Below are 16,326 nucleotides of genomic sequence, written 5' to 3'. Positions count from 1 at the left end.
TCCTGTATGGCTTAAAAAATACTAAGATTAAATGGAGTTTTTTTTTTCTCTTACTGTCAACTGCAAAAAATATGCCACATTTGCTTTGTTTTACATATTTGGACTATGATTTCCTCGTATATCTTTCTTTCTTGAGAGGTTCTAATTACCTTTCTTTTTCCATGTTGACAAGCAAAGCATTTGCTTTCATCACACCACTAAGTTGTAGCAGTTCTTAATCACACAGTTTTTGTAATAGAATATTCTATCATCTTAAAACTGTATTTGAAAAGTCCTCTGGCTTAATCTTTCAGTTTGGACCTAGTTATTTCTAGAACTGACTATCCATGGAAAATGTCTTCCCAGTGTAACTTAGGGTAAAATGGACTATTTCTAAAATTCCATTTTGTAATTTTTTCTTGGATTATTTTCAGTTTTTCTGGTCTAAATTCTAAAGCGTGTATGTATTTATGTATGTTTTCAGGATGGGCATCCAGGAGAAAAACTTTTGGGGTCCTTATGTGTTTAAATCATTATTTTATCCATATATTTACACAGTTTTGTTTTTTAGCTTGTATGTTAGTTTGAATTCTTTAGCTGTAAATAATAGGGTCAGTAAAAAATAGTATATTGAAAAGATAGTAGTGACTTCTGGAATCTTTAGGAAGCTTTAAAAAATGGATTGAGCAGCAGATAAAAACCAAGGTATCTCAGAAATCAATGACTTTCTGGTCTTTTACTGCTGGAATATCTCTTCATGTTGCTATTCTGAGCTCCTATCTCTGCATTTTGAGATGTTGATTAATATCATATCAATAACTTTGTTTTTCAGAACTTTGTCAATAGCTCTTACTTTGATGGTAGATTTTTCAATAGGCTTTATTCTTTCTGGTATATTGCTACTATTATTGAATTGGGATTTCAAAAGAGATGAAAGGATGTTGGAAAATTGTTATATTCTGGTATATCTAGAATGTAGAGAGTCTTGAAAAGCATGTCATAGGATGTGGAGAAATAGACTAGCAATATTTATTTCAAAGTTCAGATGATTGGTAGGTTAGTAGTCTCCTATATGGACAACATACCTACTGGGAGGAAAATGTTTGCAAACAATGCTACTGACAAGGGATTAATTCCCAAAATATACAAACAGCTCATTCAGCTTCATATCAAAAGACCAAACAACCAAATCGAAAAATGAGCAGAAGACCTAAACAGATATTTCTCCAAAGAAGACATACAGATGGCTAGCTGGCACATGAAAAGATGCTCAATATTGCTAATTACGAGAGAAATGTAAATCAAAGCTACAGTGAGGTGTCATCTCACACCACTCAGAATGGCCCTCATTAAAAAGTCTACAAATAAATGCTGGAGAGAGAACAAAGAATCCCTCCCTCACAATTGGTGGGAATGTAAGTTGGTGCAGCCACTATGAAAATAGTATGGAGATTCCTTTAAAAAATTAAAAATAGACCTTCCATGAACCCACAATCCCACTTCTGGACATATATCCAGAAAAAATGAACTCTAATTTTTCAAAGATACATGCACCGCAGTTCATAGCAGCACTACTTACAATAGCCAGGACATGGAAGCAACATAAATGCCCACTAACAGATGAATGGGTAAAGGATATATACACACACACACACACACACACACACACACACACAATGAAATGTTACTCAGTCATAAAAAGAGTGAAGTGATGCCATTTGCAGCAACATGAATGGACTAGAAATTATCATACAAGGTGAAGTAAGTCAGACGAAGAAAGACAAATAGCGTACTGTATCACTTCTATGTGAAGTCTAAAAAATGATATAACTGAATGTATTTCCTAAAGAGAAATAGACTCACAGACACAGAAAACAAACTTAATGATGGCCAGAGGGGATAGTAGGGGGTGGAAGGAGATAAACTAGCAGTTCCGGATTAATATATATATATTACTGTGTATAAAATAGATAAACAAGGACCTACGTATAGCACAGAGAACTATATTCAGTGTATTGTAATAACTTATAATGGAAAAGAATATTAAGACGAATAAATAGGAGAACTTCTCTGGTGGTTCAGTGACTAAGACTCTGCACTCCCAATGCAGGGGGCCTGGTTTCAGTCTCTGGTCAGAGAACTAGATCCCACATGCTACAACTGAGAATTTGCATGCCGCAATGAAGATCAAAGATCCTGTGTGTTCCAATTAAGATTTGGCAAGCCAAATAAATAAATAAATAATTTTAAAAGATACATGTGTATGTACGTGCGCACACACACACACACACACACACACACGATCCCCTGGAGAAGAAAATGGCAACCTACTCCAGTATTCTTGTCTGGAGAATTCCATGGACAGAGGAGACTGGCAAGGTGCCATCTATGGGTTTGCCAAGAGTTGGACACAACTCAGTGACTGAGTACATATGCAATATGGGATTACCCTAGTGCTGTTTTAACATGCAGTGGGAAGCTGATGGTGATTGTTCATTCTTACTCTGCAGCAAAACAGTGCCATACTTTAATGAGAAGGAAGCAAATTTTTATTTATGTCATACCTGGTGTCTTAAACATAAGTGTCATTGCAGTGAATTAAGTCCTTAAGCTAAGGGACTAGGTCTATGAGCAATTCTATTCTAAGACCTTGAGAGGTGGGCATATTAGAACATAGCCCATGCAACAGGGAAATCTTAAAGATTTTCTATTTGGGGATCAGAGCTGTTTGGCTGTTTTCTCTTTCTCACAGATGTGCTTATTTGCTTTTTTTTTTTTTTTTTTTTTTTAGGGGTTCAAACTGATTGAAAAGTGCCAGCTTCTTTTGGGAAGCTAAATGATTCCAGAAAATGTCATCGTAGGATCTTTGTTGAGAACTGCATTTTGTTTTTCATGAATAATGAAATGCATGTTTAATACTCATGATAAAAATCAATAGTGTCAGTTTTCATCTTTTGACAATGCTACCCAAGAAGGCTAGCCAATCTACACTAAATCTCTAGTTTCTTACTCAGCAGACAAATCTGTTTATTCCAACTATTCTGCAAACTCCTTTCTCCTCCTAAACTTTCTACTTCTCAGAGGCAGCAATGGAAATACGAACTCAAGGGCGGGAAGGGGGGGTGTGTGTGGCTTTCAAAGGTCTCAGGTGGATATAATGGGCAGCCACATGCCACATCAAGCTGGGACCTGGCTGCTGGGTTTCTGGAATGAAGAAGATCCAAAGTGCCACTTAGGGTTTCTATCCATACCACTACTGAAAATGATTATTGATGAGCTGAATGAAATGGTTTTGTAAGAAAGTTACTTTTGTAACAGGATTCTCGTTCATCTTTACCCTAGATATGTGATGCTGACACTGTCACCAAGGAATCCCAATATATTCCTATTAACTTGAACTTTCAATGATGATGTGTATCAGCAGTTTTTTCCCCTAGAACTCCTGGGAGAAAGACATAAAGAACTTATTCTTTGGACTTAGTTTTCCAGATTGTTTTTTTTGTGTGTGTAATGAAGTAAAAAAAAAAAAAAAGCAGTGATATTTTAGTGCTTACTAAATGAACAATTTTGATTAGAGAAAAGATTTAATGCTCTTTTCAGTGCCCTATACTTGATTTCAGTTTTTCCTCACTTCAGTAATTTCAATGTGTTTATATATATATTAGCAAATTAAATCCAAAAAACATTGAAGTATCTATTATGTTCAATAAACTGTGCTGGGAATTGCAGGGAATGATATGAATATGATACAACCAGATCACTAATGAATTCAAACAAGATATAATCACATGAGGAATTGTTATAATGGGCAGGTTTCACATTTTCAGTGTCACAAGAGCTAACTTATAAGGTAGAACCCAGGGGTTTGAGATCACACATTACCCCAGAGACCAGGAAAGTTCATGGAAGGAGTGACCCTGGCCAGTGACTAGAAAATGCACGTGGTGGGTTTGAAGACAAGAGTAAAGTAGTAAGACTCAGTGAAAGCCTCGGTTACAATGCAAGGTGGGAACAATTGTAGCTTAGTTACAACAATTAAAAGTATTAGTAGATCAGTTGTGTCCAACTCTTTGGGACCCCTGGACTGTAGCCTGCCAGGCTCCTCCATCCATGTCATTCTCCAGGCAGAATACTGGGGTACCCATTCCCTTCTCCAGGGCTTTTTCCTGACCCAGGGATTGAACCTTGGTCTCCCATATTGCAGGTAGAATGTTTACTGTCTGAGGCACCAGGGAAGCCTAGTTATAACAATAGCTAGTATTTACCATACACTTCTTCCATGCAAAGTGCCAGCCTTCAAATGTATTATTCCTGTAACTTCTAAACTGTATAATGAAGTAGGTACTGTTATTTCTTTACTACAAATGAAGACAGACAGACTGCCATTTGAAGGTGTGTAGTGTAGGGTGAAGCCATGTACTCTTGTGGTTAATAGTGCGGATTCTGGAGCTGTAGAACCAAGGATTCTAGAGACTTGGTCTTCTACTAAAGAGTTTAGCAAACCTCCTAACCTCTCCATGACTTACTTTCCTCATCTTTACAGTTGGATTTAAAGGTTAATTTCTTCTTGGAAGTGTAATAAATGTTAAATGAGTTGAACTATGGAAGGCACTTAAACTAGTGCTTGACAAAGGCTAAGTGAGGTTAGTTTGAACAATATGAAACTGTTGCCTTTGTAGGCCAAATATGGACAGTTTCAAGTGTCTCAGTCTAATAGGTTAGCTGTTATTTAGAAGACAAACGGATACTGTTGAAGGGTTTTGCCCTCTTGAATTGCATCCTATTCCTTTCTTTCCTTTCACATGTAGATATCTCAATATAATAGATACATCTGCCATCTTTTCCACCTCATCAACTGCCTTGCAAATGTAATTCTTTCTCCTTCAATGCTTGAAGTCATATGGAAAAACCCTAAACAAAATTCCATAGTAACACTGCCTAACTGTATATTTCATACTGCCAAGAGACAATAAAATACAGCACCATATTAGAGAATAACCATTTGAAAAAGTTTCTATATATTTTTAGCTACTAGATTAGATTTGTGAAAAAGGAAGCATACTTACAGGGGATTTTATAAAAATATTTTAGACAATTTATTCACTCATTCTTTTATTCATTCATTAATTTATTCAGTTCTTTGATTGATTGAGCACATCCTATACAAAGGACACAATATTAAATACAGCAAACTATACAAAGATGAATGTGACAGGACCTCTACCATTAATCAGTTTAACATTATCTAGAACTGAATTTGAACTAATATGTAACTGGTAGTGAAATATTTGGACCATTTAAAACAAAGATGAATAGTTCTGTTACAAAAGCTTATATTCTTGAATGACAGAAAGATGTCTTTGAAATGAACAGATTTTTGTCTCAGAAATTGTTATCAGTTACCTACTGTTATGTAACAACTTATCCTAAAATGTAGCAGGATATTACACCAAACATTTTGTATCTCACACATTTTCTGAGGATCAAGCATCCAGGAGTGGTTTAGCCGGTGTTTCCTCTTTGTTTTGGCTCAGGTCTCTCATGAGGTTGTAGGCAGGCTCTTAGACAGGGCTGCAGTCTGAAGGCTTGCCTGGGCTGAGTGGATGGCCCACTCACACGGCTGTGGACTGTGGAGGGGACACCTCAATTCCTTGCTGGATTTTGGCAGAAGGACTCGGCTCCTGTCATTGGCTTTTCCCCAGGGCTACACTGGATGAGCAGTTGGCACCCCCAGAGCAAGCAATCCAAGAGAAGAAGCAAGGAGGACCCTGCAGTGAGTTTCATGACCCAGTCTCCCCAGGCGACAGCTGGCACTGTGCTCGCCTCTGCTCCTTGCAAGTGAGTCACGGAGTCCATCCCGTTGGCAAGGTGAGGAGGATTAGACTCAGTCTCTTGAAAGGCGGAGTATCAAAGCCTTCACAGACATATTCAAAACTACCACTGCAGTGATGTTAATGTCTCACTTGAATAGCTTATTTGCCTTTTGTTGCATCTAGTAGAACTCTGTGATTGCATGCACCTGCTACTTTTTCGTTGGTAACTTTTTAATCATACATTTTCTATTTCCTGGTTTAAAAAGTAATACATGTTCATTATAAATTATTTAGTAAGATAAACAAATATGAAAAATATGAATCACCCATACCTTATTCTACAAACCAGATACAACCACATTTAACATGCTTTTGGTTTGTAGTATATATACTACATACATACCATGTATATATACAATAATAGTATATATTCATATAAAAACATCTATTATCTTATAGATAGCACACTTTTGGATATTTGTATCTATATTCTTATCTTAACATAAGAGGAATTTACTCTTATAATTAAAATTTATTAGAAAACAATTCTAAGAGCTGCATTACATTCTATGGGTAAATGTTTTTCCTTCTTTAATCTTTTTTTCTATTTTTTAACATTAGGCTATTTACTTCCTTTTATCACAATAAATAGTAGTCATCTTTACATAGTGTCTTTGTACATCCGATTATTTTCATATAAGTAATTTTACTTATATGTAAGTATAGTATAAGTAAGTATATGTAAGTATAAGTAAGTAATTTTACCCTACAAGTAAAATTATAGGGTAAACTTACTACTAAATTTGCTTTCAAGGAAAGTTATAGTCATTTATTTCTCTTTTGTTGTTTAGTCGCTAAGTCATGTCTGACTCTTTTTATGATCCCATGGACTGTAGCCCACCAGGTTCCTCTGTCCATGGAATTTCCCAGGCAAGAATACTGGAGTGGGTTGCTATTTCCTTCTCCAGGGGATATTCCCAACCCAAAGATCAAACCCAGGTGTCCTGCATTAGCATACAGATTTTTTGCCACTGAGCCAGTAGTCTAAGTACCGAGTACAGTACATCTCACTGTAATTTGTTGAGTATTTAATATTATCATTTTTTCATCTTTTTAATAGACCAATTTCACTTTCTTTGCATTTTGTTGACATACCAGTTATTTTATTGCCTCTCTGTTACAAATTCACTTTTTGTTGTTGGCTCTGTGAAACTGGACGTGGAAACCATTATTTATTTTCAGGCTAGGCTTTACTGGGGCCCCGGCTGCCGCAGGAGAGAGCATTGAAATACGCTTCCTTTGCAGCCTACACGATATCATGCTTCGCCAGTAGAGGGCGCCGGAGAAGCGCTGTAGGAGGAAAGCAGGTCTTTCCTGATTTCTTAGGGGCTGGCTTGCCAGGTTCCCGGGAAGCTGACTGTCTTCCTCCGGGGCTCCTCCCAGAATGGTTTCTTCAGCGCTAGTTGCCTGTGGGTGCAGCTTTCTTTAGCATTTGCTCCCGCAACCCCTTCTGTAGCTCTTGATTTGGTTTGCGGTGGCACAGCCTGGAGCCCCTGACAGTCCTGGGCTCTAACGCAGATCGTGACTCTCCGCACCTTCCCAGAGAGTGCTCTGTGGGGCTGACCACCTAGTAAGCCACTTGCCCCATCTCTGTCCCATGCAGCCTCAAAGATGCCACAGCCCGCGGCATCCATAGAGATGTACTAGGTTCCTGCGGAGATGGTTCCCGCAGCTCACAGTCCCAGCAGCACTGGCGGCAGCGCCCCTGGCTTCATCGGGGTGCCCACCCCTCAGCCTCAGCCTACCTGGGCCCCAGACTTTGGCTCCTGCAGCCCTCCAGACGCCGACACTGTGTGATCTGGCCCTGTGCCCACAGAGAAGCCCCTGTGCTCACTTGCCCACTGGCTCCACGCTCCAGGGGGTTGCTCCTGCGTATCCTGTGGCTGTGGCCCTGCTGAGACCTGGGAGCAGAAGACGTTTCTTCTGCGCGATGGGCTGCAGCCACACCTTCAGTGCATTTCAACTCCTTCCTCCAAGCTCCTCCTTAGCTGGGGATTCTTCCTCAGACTAGGGTACCCTTTAGAGTTCCCTTTCCACTTTTATAGTTACTCTCTTATTATCACAGCTAAATAGTTCTTTATATGAAATTATAACCCCCATTTAAATAACTGTGTGGTTTCTGTCTCCTCATTAGACACAGACTAATACCACAGATCACTATTAAGATAAAACTTTTCCCACACACTTGTAGCCATTTGCATTTTCTCTTCTGCAATTTTACTTTTCAAACCATGTGTCTTACTTGTTATTTTTTTTTTCCATTTTGTAGACTTTCAAGATATTAAAGATGGATCTTTTGTTGTGTTTATGGCAGGTACTTGAGACTACTTTAAATAAGTATACTGAGCTTTAACTACTACATTTGCTTTATTTTAGTGAGTTGAGACTTTCTTATTAACTCATAGATAAAAGGATAAAGATGCAAGCCACTATCTTATTCAATAGAGGAGATTTCCTAGGACTGAAAAGTTCATAGCACACTTTTACTTTTGTCCAGTTTGGGATTTGGTGACATTGGGAAGTAATACCTTTGTCTTAAACATGTTTCATATTTTGATAACTGATCTTCCAACTGGGTTTACTACACTCAACCTTATCCTATAGTATGTGTAATACAATCAATTTAATCCAATGCTTATTCAGTTCAGTTCAGTCACTCAGTTGTGTCTGACTCCTTGTGATCCCATGGACTGCAGGATGCCAGGCCTCCCTGTCCATCACCAGCTCCTGGAGTTTACTCAAATTCATGTCCATTGAGTTGGTGAGTCCATTGAATCCCATGTTTATGAGGAATGCAAATAGAAATAGTATGGAAAAAAGCTGCATAAATCTCCATTTTAATACAGAGTTCATAAGTAAAATCACAGGTGATACTTGTGGCATTCTCAATGCTTTTTCAGACTGGTGAAGTGGATTTGAAGGACCCTGAGCCCTGTCTTGTAGAATGAGTTATTCTGGAGAAAAAGAACAGAGCTCCAGATTTCCTGCCCAACTTCAGATCCCACAGCTTCGCATTATCTTCTGTACTCATCCAGCAACAAATGGTTATCATGGGTCAAGTCTTATCCGAGCTGATGAAATACCTTAAATCTCTATGATATGTTTGCTTGGAAAAATAAAGAAAATTAGTTCAATTGACTTAAGAAAAATCTTAAGAACACTTTTGAAATTCATCAGTAGAACAGAGGAGGAAAAAAGAAGGGCTCAGGTTGAGAGAATTATGATCTGGATTTCTTAACAGAGTCCATAATGTTTTCTGTCCCAAAGGACAGGTAGCTCTGATGTTATAGATAGCTCGAAGGACTGAAAGACACTCCTAGGTTTTATGAAAAGGCTAGAGTTTAAGGAACTGTGAAATACCATCACCATCAGATTTCTTGGTGGGATAATAATGTGCTGATATTTTATTTCAAGAGCTGGAAGCTATTACTTCTGAATCATTTCTGAGAGCTAGTTGATGATAGTTCTCTTGACAGTTGAAGTTAAATATGCTTAAGCTACATGTAAATTCAAGTTCACTGAGTGTTTTACTCTAAAACCTATTTGGAATACATAGTATCCAAGCTTATTTTAGTTACTGAAACTAAATTCAAGTTTCTTTCAGTCCAACTGTGAATCCTACCTAACCTCTTCACTTCAGAGAGAGACAGGCCTTACATTGAATTTCCTATAGATTCAAGTTCACATACTTTTTTTAAAAATGCAAGTATAGAATTTATGCACTGAAATAGTACTAAAACCTTCTAATTTTGTTCAAGTGTCTTAGCAATAGTGACCTGTACTGCTAAACTGTTGTCTCTGTTTTTATTACCCGTTTATTTCGAAGATATTTCAATATGATTGCCTTTTCTGTACTGAATCTGAAAATAAGGAGAAACAGAGTATTAACCATTGACACATTTCCTGCATTAAACCTACTAAAGAACCAAGCACCCAGCGTGCAAGCTCTTGACTTACTTTGCTATTGTTCTTTGAATCTCTCTTTTCTCTTCTTCATTTAATCTTTGAAGGATGGATTCCAGGAGAGAAAAATGAAAGTTAATATACTGAGCCACCTGAAAGAAAAAAACAAAAAGATAGAGCATTTGTGTGGGAGGTCAGGAGAGCTCAAAGACAGATTCAGGGCAACGGCATCCATACATCACTGCTAATTTCTTCTGCATCTTTATCCATGAGGAAAATGCGAGCATTCGTTTTGGACGGTCCCTGTAGGAGTCTATGCAGCAGCGGAATGTCTGTCTTATTTAGCCGTTTCTGCTCTGCAAATGAAAATAAGAATCAACTACAGTCAGGAGGCCATTCTAGAGAAAAAAAAGGAACATAATTTGTCCATTCATTTTGCTTCTTCTACTTACTTTGTAAAACCTATAAAGAACAGGAGTTGTTTTACTCACTCAAAGAAGCAAGTTGAAATTAAAATCTTTAAATGAACTAAAAATAGACTTTCTCTTGCTATCCTTTGAGATTTGACTTTCTATCTGAGAATTCTAACCTTGCCTTTGGTTTGGATGTTCGGACACTGCCGTCCCATTTCTGCCTTTGCAAAACCTAAAGACATTCATTCAATAAATATTTATTGATCTTTCCTAGTTCCATTAATGTAATTCTATCCTTCTAGTAGCTCAGGTGCAAAACTTTGTAATTATCTTCAATTCTTCATTTCCCACTCACCTCACATCCAATCTTTGGATTTTCTTTAAAAATATATTCTGAATTGTTATTTATATTAGGAGTATTTTTTTAATTATTTCATACATCTATGGGCTTCATCCATTCAGCCATAATAATGACATGAGAAAGAAAATAACTTCCAATTTGGTATATTCCCAGAACTTCAAATTTCCAAAAATTATAAACACTTCTACCACAAAATATTTCTAATTTTTTGCCTAAGTAGTTTCACATCTATGACTTCATTTTTATCAGAATGAAGCATGAACAGGACACAGTGCCTTTACAATCATTTTCTTTCCTCCTTCCTTCCTCAAATAATTTTTGAGTTCTTACTATATACCAGGCCTTGTTCTCTGTGCTGGGAACACTATAGAAGAAAGCAGAGTAAACTCACTTCTCTCATGGACCTTACACTCATGGACAGGATGGTGATAAGAAAGATACAGCAATAAAACCTATCATATATAGTGATAAGTATTCAGGGGGAAAATTACTCAAGGAAGGGGGTAGAAATGTGTACAAATATGTTTGTGCAAGGGAAAAGTTTTAAATTATTGATAGAATGGCTGAGGAAGGCCTCACTGAAGATGCAATATTTGAGCAAAGACCTGAAGGAGATGAGAGAGGAATCATGAAGCTATTTACGGGAAGTGTGTGTCAAAAGAATAAGTAAGTAAATTGAGCACCCATGAAGTCAGTGCATGCCTAAAGATGTCGAAGAACAGCTAGGGAACAAGGTGGCTGGTATGGAGATGAGGAGAGGGCTATTAAATGATGAAGAGAAGAGGTAATGGGACCCGCACAAAGATTCTGACTTTGCTGTGAGAAGGGAGACCATCGGAGGGTCTGAGAAGAGGTGTGACACAGTCTGACTCACATGGTTAAAGAACTGTCTGCTCTGTTGAAATAGACTGACGGGAAAAAGGTAGACCAGTTAGTCCCCTCTCTGGTATCATGTGTTTCTTTGGGCTTTTAAAAGTTCCAAGGGTCAGAACTGTTCTCATCCCCTGGACTGGACTTCTCCGGCAAAAAAGTACAAGACAGGGTCCAGAACTTAGAAGCCCAGCTTCCCCACAACTGGTGATATGATTCATTACTGTGTCCACAGAGTCAGTGTTTGCTGCTTTAATTCCTCTGTGACTTCTGAAGCAATGGGGAACCTTGATAATTCAGCTCTTCTCATTTGCCCATCAGAACCCTCTTTTTTTTAAAATTAATTAATTTATTTTAATTAAAGGCAATATTGTAGTGGTTTTTGCCATACATGGACATGAATCAGCCTGGATTACATGCGTCCCCATCCCGAACGCCCCTTCCACCTCCCTCCCCATCCCATCCCTCTGGGTCTTCCCAGTGCACTGGCCCTGAATGCCCTGTTTCATGCATCAGACTTGGACTGGCCATCTGTTTCACATATGGCAATATACATGTTTCAATGCTATTCTCTCAAATCATCCCACCCTCTCCTTCTCCCAGAATCCAAAAGTCTGTTCTTTATATCTGTGTCTCTTTTGCTGTCTTGCATATAGGGTCATCATTACCATCTTTTAAAATTCCATATATATGTGTTAATATACTGTATTAGTGTTTTTATTTCTGACTTACTTCATTCTGTATAATAGACTCCAGGTTCATCTACCTCATTAGAACCGATTCAAATGCATTCTTTCTAATAGCTGAGTAATATTGCATCATGTATATGTACCACAACTATCTTATCCATTCATCTGCTGATGAACATCTAGGTTGCTTCCATGTCCTAGCTACTGTAAATAGTGCTGCGATGAATATCAGGGCACACGCTTCTCTTTCAAGTCTGGCTTCTTCAGTGTGTATGCCCAGCAGTGGGATTGCTGGGTTGTGTGGCAGAACCCTCTTTTGAACTTTACATCTTATGTTAGCTTGGGTATGCATCCTCAATTTGTTTTATGCTTGATAATATAAAGCAATGTTTCTTACTTCATGGTTACCTGGGATAATTATTAGAAATATGTATTCCCAGACTGTCCTTAGATCTGGAGGGGCTTGAGAATTTGTATTTTAAATGAACTCTCCAGGTCATTCTGAAGTGTGCCACAATTTGGGAAACAGTTATAGATCATGGGCTTAGTAGATAAAAGGTTTTAAAAATACACTAATCTATTTTCCACATTACTACACAAACAGGCACTCTGCTCCATTCTTTTCCTTATTCTTAGTCCCTAAAAAGGTCTTAGTTATGATTACCTTCAGTTCTGGATTTCATGTATAAGAAATTTCATGTATAAGAAATGTGATTTTTGCAGGTAAAATTATAGTAAAAATAGGCTTCTTTTTTCTGATTTTAAAATAACATACATGTTGTGAGAGGGGAAAGGAGGTTATGTAGGTCAAAGGGTACAGATTTTCAGTTATTAGAAGAACAAATTCTGAGGATCTAATGTACACTTGAAAGTTGCTGAGAGTAGATCTTGAGCATTCTCAGCCCAAGAAAAAAACCATTAACTATGTGAGCTCATAGATGTGTTGATTATCTTGATCATGGCAATCAGTCCACAGTGTATATGTATGTCAAATCATGTTGTACACTTTAAATATATTCAATTATATTTGTCAATTATCCTAATTATTTATCAATAAAGTTAAAAACCCTTATACAGTGTTGGGTTATGAGCTTACATAATTGTAATTATGAGGAAAAGCACAAGGCAGAAAGTAAAAATTCCCCAGAATCCCAGAACTCTGAGATAAGCAGTGTTTCACTGTGAGAGGACACTCCTCCACATGTCTTTTTAGGTACACACACAGACAATACACAAAAGGGGTCATATCACACTTGCTATTTTTATTGTACACATTTAAAAAAATCAAAGTTTATTTTTTGCTTTTTTTTTAATGCTTTTTCTCCTTCCCATTGTCTTTTCTGAATTTATCTTTCCATACCTTTCTCCCTAATCATATACTCATATAAACCACATATTTAAATAGGGATTTATAATTCTTTTTAAAAAATGAAATCATACTCTATACATGTATAGGCATGTTGCATTTTTAATAAATATGTATTGTAGAGTTCCCTCCATCCAACTAGTACAGATCTAACTCATTTCATTTAATAGCTGCATATTAATCACATATTAAATCATTCTTCTATGATGGGTAACTTTGCCTTTAGCTTTCTATCATTATAAATAACCTTGCATATAAATATGTAGGTAATAGTTCTTTGATTTTATGAAACAGATTCTCACCAGTGGATTTGCAGGGCTAAGGAATATGTATATTATAGATTTTTAATAAATATTGCTAAAATGAGTTCCAGGAAAGGAGGAGTCAGATCTTCTCCAGAACTGCATGAACATACTCTTTTACTCTTATCCATGCCAGCCAGTAGGTAGAAACAGATAAAAGATAATATGGCATTGTGGGTTGAATATACATGTCCTTGACCTTTGCATTTCTTTTAATACTTGCATTCGCTTAAGCTTTAGACTTTCCTAAAAATATTTACAGGTTATTTTGTTATTCTCTGAACTGCTTTATCATACTTCTTTGTATTTTTATTGGATTGGTTGCCTTTTTGTTATCACTTTGCAAGAACTTTTTGATACTGTAGGTATTAATCTTTCATCTGATAGTCTTCACAGTCTTTTATTTGTATCTTTTACATTTTATACAGTCCAGCATTTTTATCTTGTAGTTTTCTCCTAAACAACCAGAATGAATATACACACACACTCAGAACTTTCAAAGATTTATATATATATATATTTCTTATATTTAAGCTTTCAATTTGTAAGGACTTTAATTTTGTATATGTTTGGATATCCAATTTTCCATTTTCTTATAGTTGTTCTGGATCAAAATGTATTTTATTTATTCAATTTCTGGCTCAAGTGATCAGACACTTAAATTACAACATGAGCCATTTCTATAACTTCAAAATTTTTCAGTTTAATGATGGCCATTCTGGCTGGTGTGAGGTGCTATCTCCTTGTAGTTTTAATTTGCATTTGTCTAATAATTAGCGATGCTGAACAGCTTTTCATGTGCCTCTTGGTTGTCTGTATGTCTTCTTTGGAGGAATGTCTGTTTAGGTCCTTGGCCCACTTTTTGAGTGGGCTGTTTGTTTTGATGCTGTTAAGTAGCATGAGCTGTTTGTAATTTTTGGAGGCTAATTCCATTTCATTCATATCATTTGCAAACATTTTTCTCCCAATCAGCGGGCTATAGTTTTGTTTTGTTTATTGCTTCCTTTGCTGTGAAAAAGCTTTTGAGTTTCAGTAGGTCCCATTGTTTATTTTTGTTTTTATTTCCAATGTTCTGGGAGACAGATTGAAAAAAGTTTTGTTGCGATTTATGTCAGAGAGTGTTCTGCCTATGTTTTCCTCTAGGAGTTTTATAGTATGCAATCTTATATTTAGGTCTTAAATCCATCTTGAGCTTATTTTTGTATATGGAGTTAAAGAATGATCTAACTTTTTTTTCTTTTTTTTACATCTAACTGTCCCATTTTCCCAGCACCATTTGTTGAAGAGACTGTCTCCAACATTGTGTAGTTGCCTTCTTTGTCATAGATTAATTGACAATAGGTGCAAGAGTTTATTTCTGGGTTTTCTATTTTAAGGCTCTCAAAAATTTCATTTCAATATTGCCTTAGGGTTTATCTAATCCATCTTTTACTCTTTGCTCCTCTCGCCCCACACATAGTCTCTTTGCAAGGTCCTGATGCTAACTTTTACCCCCACCACATAGTTCTGCACATTTTTCTCTACTGAGGAAGAGGGAACTCTCCCATAATGTGTCAGACGCTGTGCTAAGAAAGAGGTAACGATGAGATAGGGAATAATGGTATGCAATGATGACTCTAGTAAAAGCGAGAATGATAAGGGAAAATGAAAAAGAAAGGAATACAAAGATCAACAACCAAAATGCCTACAATTCTGGGAATCTTCCACCTGTTCTCCAGGGCTCTTGGATCACCATTCAGATAGTTTAATGCCTGGCCAACAAGCAAAGTCTTTTGTGTTATAAGCTCTTCTAGGATCCCTTATTCTTAGGTTGTCTTCCTTTGAAACTGAAAAGAATGAATAATCTAAAACACTCCACCTCTTCTTTCTTCCTTCCCTCCTTCCCTTCCTTCCGCAGAAAGAGGTAAACTGCTTTTCTGCCTTATTAATGGGCAGGAACCGACAACACATTGCAGTCATGTAAGAATAACCAAGTTTTCTTACCTCCTGTTGCAAAAATAATGTAAAGTGCAAAATCCTGGGCACTATTTTCAATCTGTCAATGGAAAAGAATGGACAGACGTGAATTCTTTGTTAGTGTTTTCTAAGCCAAGTATCTGTTTCTTCACTTTAATTTTTCACTTTCAGATATAAAATCTTCTCTGTTCCCCGGGGATAAGGTAATTTCTCAGTGCAGTTACTAAAAGATTCTCTACAGTTGTTTTTTGGTATCTGCTGTGGATACCAAAATCCATGTATACTCTAGGCCCTCAGTTGACCTTTTGTGCTCTTGGGTCTGTATTCATGGATTTAACCAACCATGTACTGTAAACAGTAATATATGCATTGAAAAAAAATCCATGTATATGAATATGCATGGCTGAGTCCCTTTGCTGTTTATCTGAAACTATCACAGCATTGTTAATTGGCTATATCCCAATACAAAATAAAAAGTTGACCAAAAAAATCCATATTTAAATAGACCCATGGGGTTCAAACAGGTGTTTTTCAAGGGTCAACTTATACATAGGAAAGAATTTTTTGGAACTGAATATTTAATTTAGATATACATGCTTATATGTCTTTTTCAG

At 37.0% G+C, this 16,326-nt stretch overlaps 1 protein-coding gene and 1 pseudogene across 1 annotated transcript in view; one reads left to right on the top strand and one right to left on the bottom strand.

Moving 5' to 3' along the window:
- Nucleotides 1–3,455, top strand: part of LOC110132145 (alpha-fetoprotein-like) — a 46,826-nt pseudogene extending 43,371 nt beyond the window's left edge.
- Nucleotides 3,456–8,113: 4,658 nt separating this feature from the next.
- Nucleotides 8,114–16,326, bottom strand: part of RASSF6 (Ras association domain family member 6) — a 62,799-nt gene continuing 54,586 nt past the window's right edge. The window contains exons 8-11 of the mRNA XM_020885327.2: nucleotides 15,740–15,791; nucleotides 9,993–10,111; nucleotides 9,810–9,907; nucleotides 8,114–9,712 (exon numbers count right to left, since the gene is read on the bottom strand). Coding sequence (XP_020740986.2) covers nucleotides 9,637–9,712; nucleotides 9,810–9,907; nucleotides 9,993–10,111; nucleotides 15,740–15,791 — 345 coding nt within the window. The 3' untranslated portion in view covers nucleotides 8,114–9,636. The remainder of the gene's footprint in view (nucleotides 9,713–9,809; nucleotides 9,908–9,992; nucleotides 10,112–15,739; nucleotides 15,792–16,326) is intronic.

This window comes from Odocoileus virginianus, chromosome 29, assembly GCF_023699985.2.
Source record: "Odocoileus virginianus isolate 20LAN1187 ecotype Illinois chromosome 29, Ovbor_1.2, whole genome shotgun sequence".
Classification (NCBI taxonomy): domain Eukaryota; kingdom Metazoa; phylum Chordata; class Mammalia; order Artiodactyla; family Cervidae; genus Odocoileus; species Odocoileus virginianus.
The sequence above is the reverse complement of the archived record's forward strand: the minus strand, read 5'-3'. Positions and strand labels throughout refer to the sequence as shown.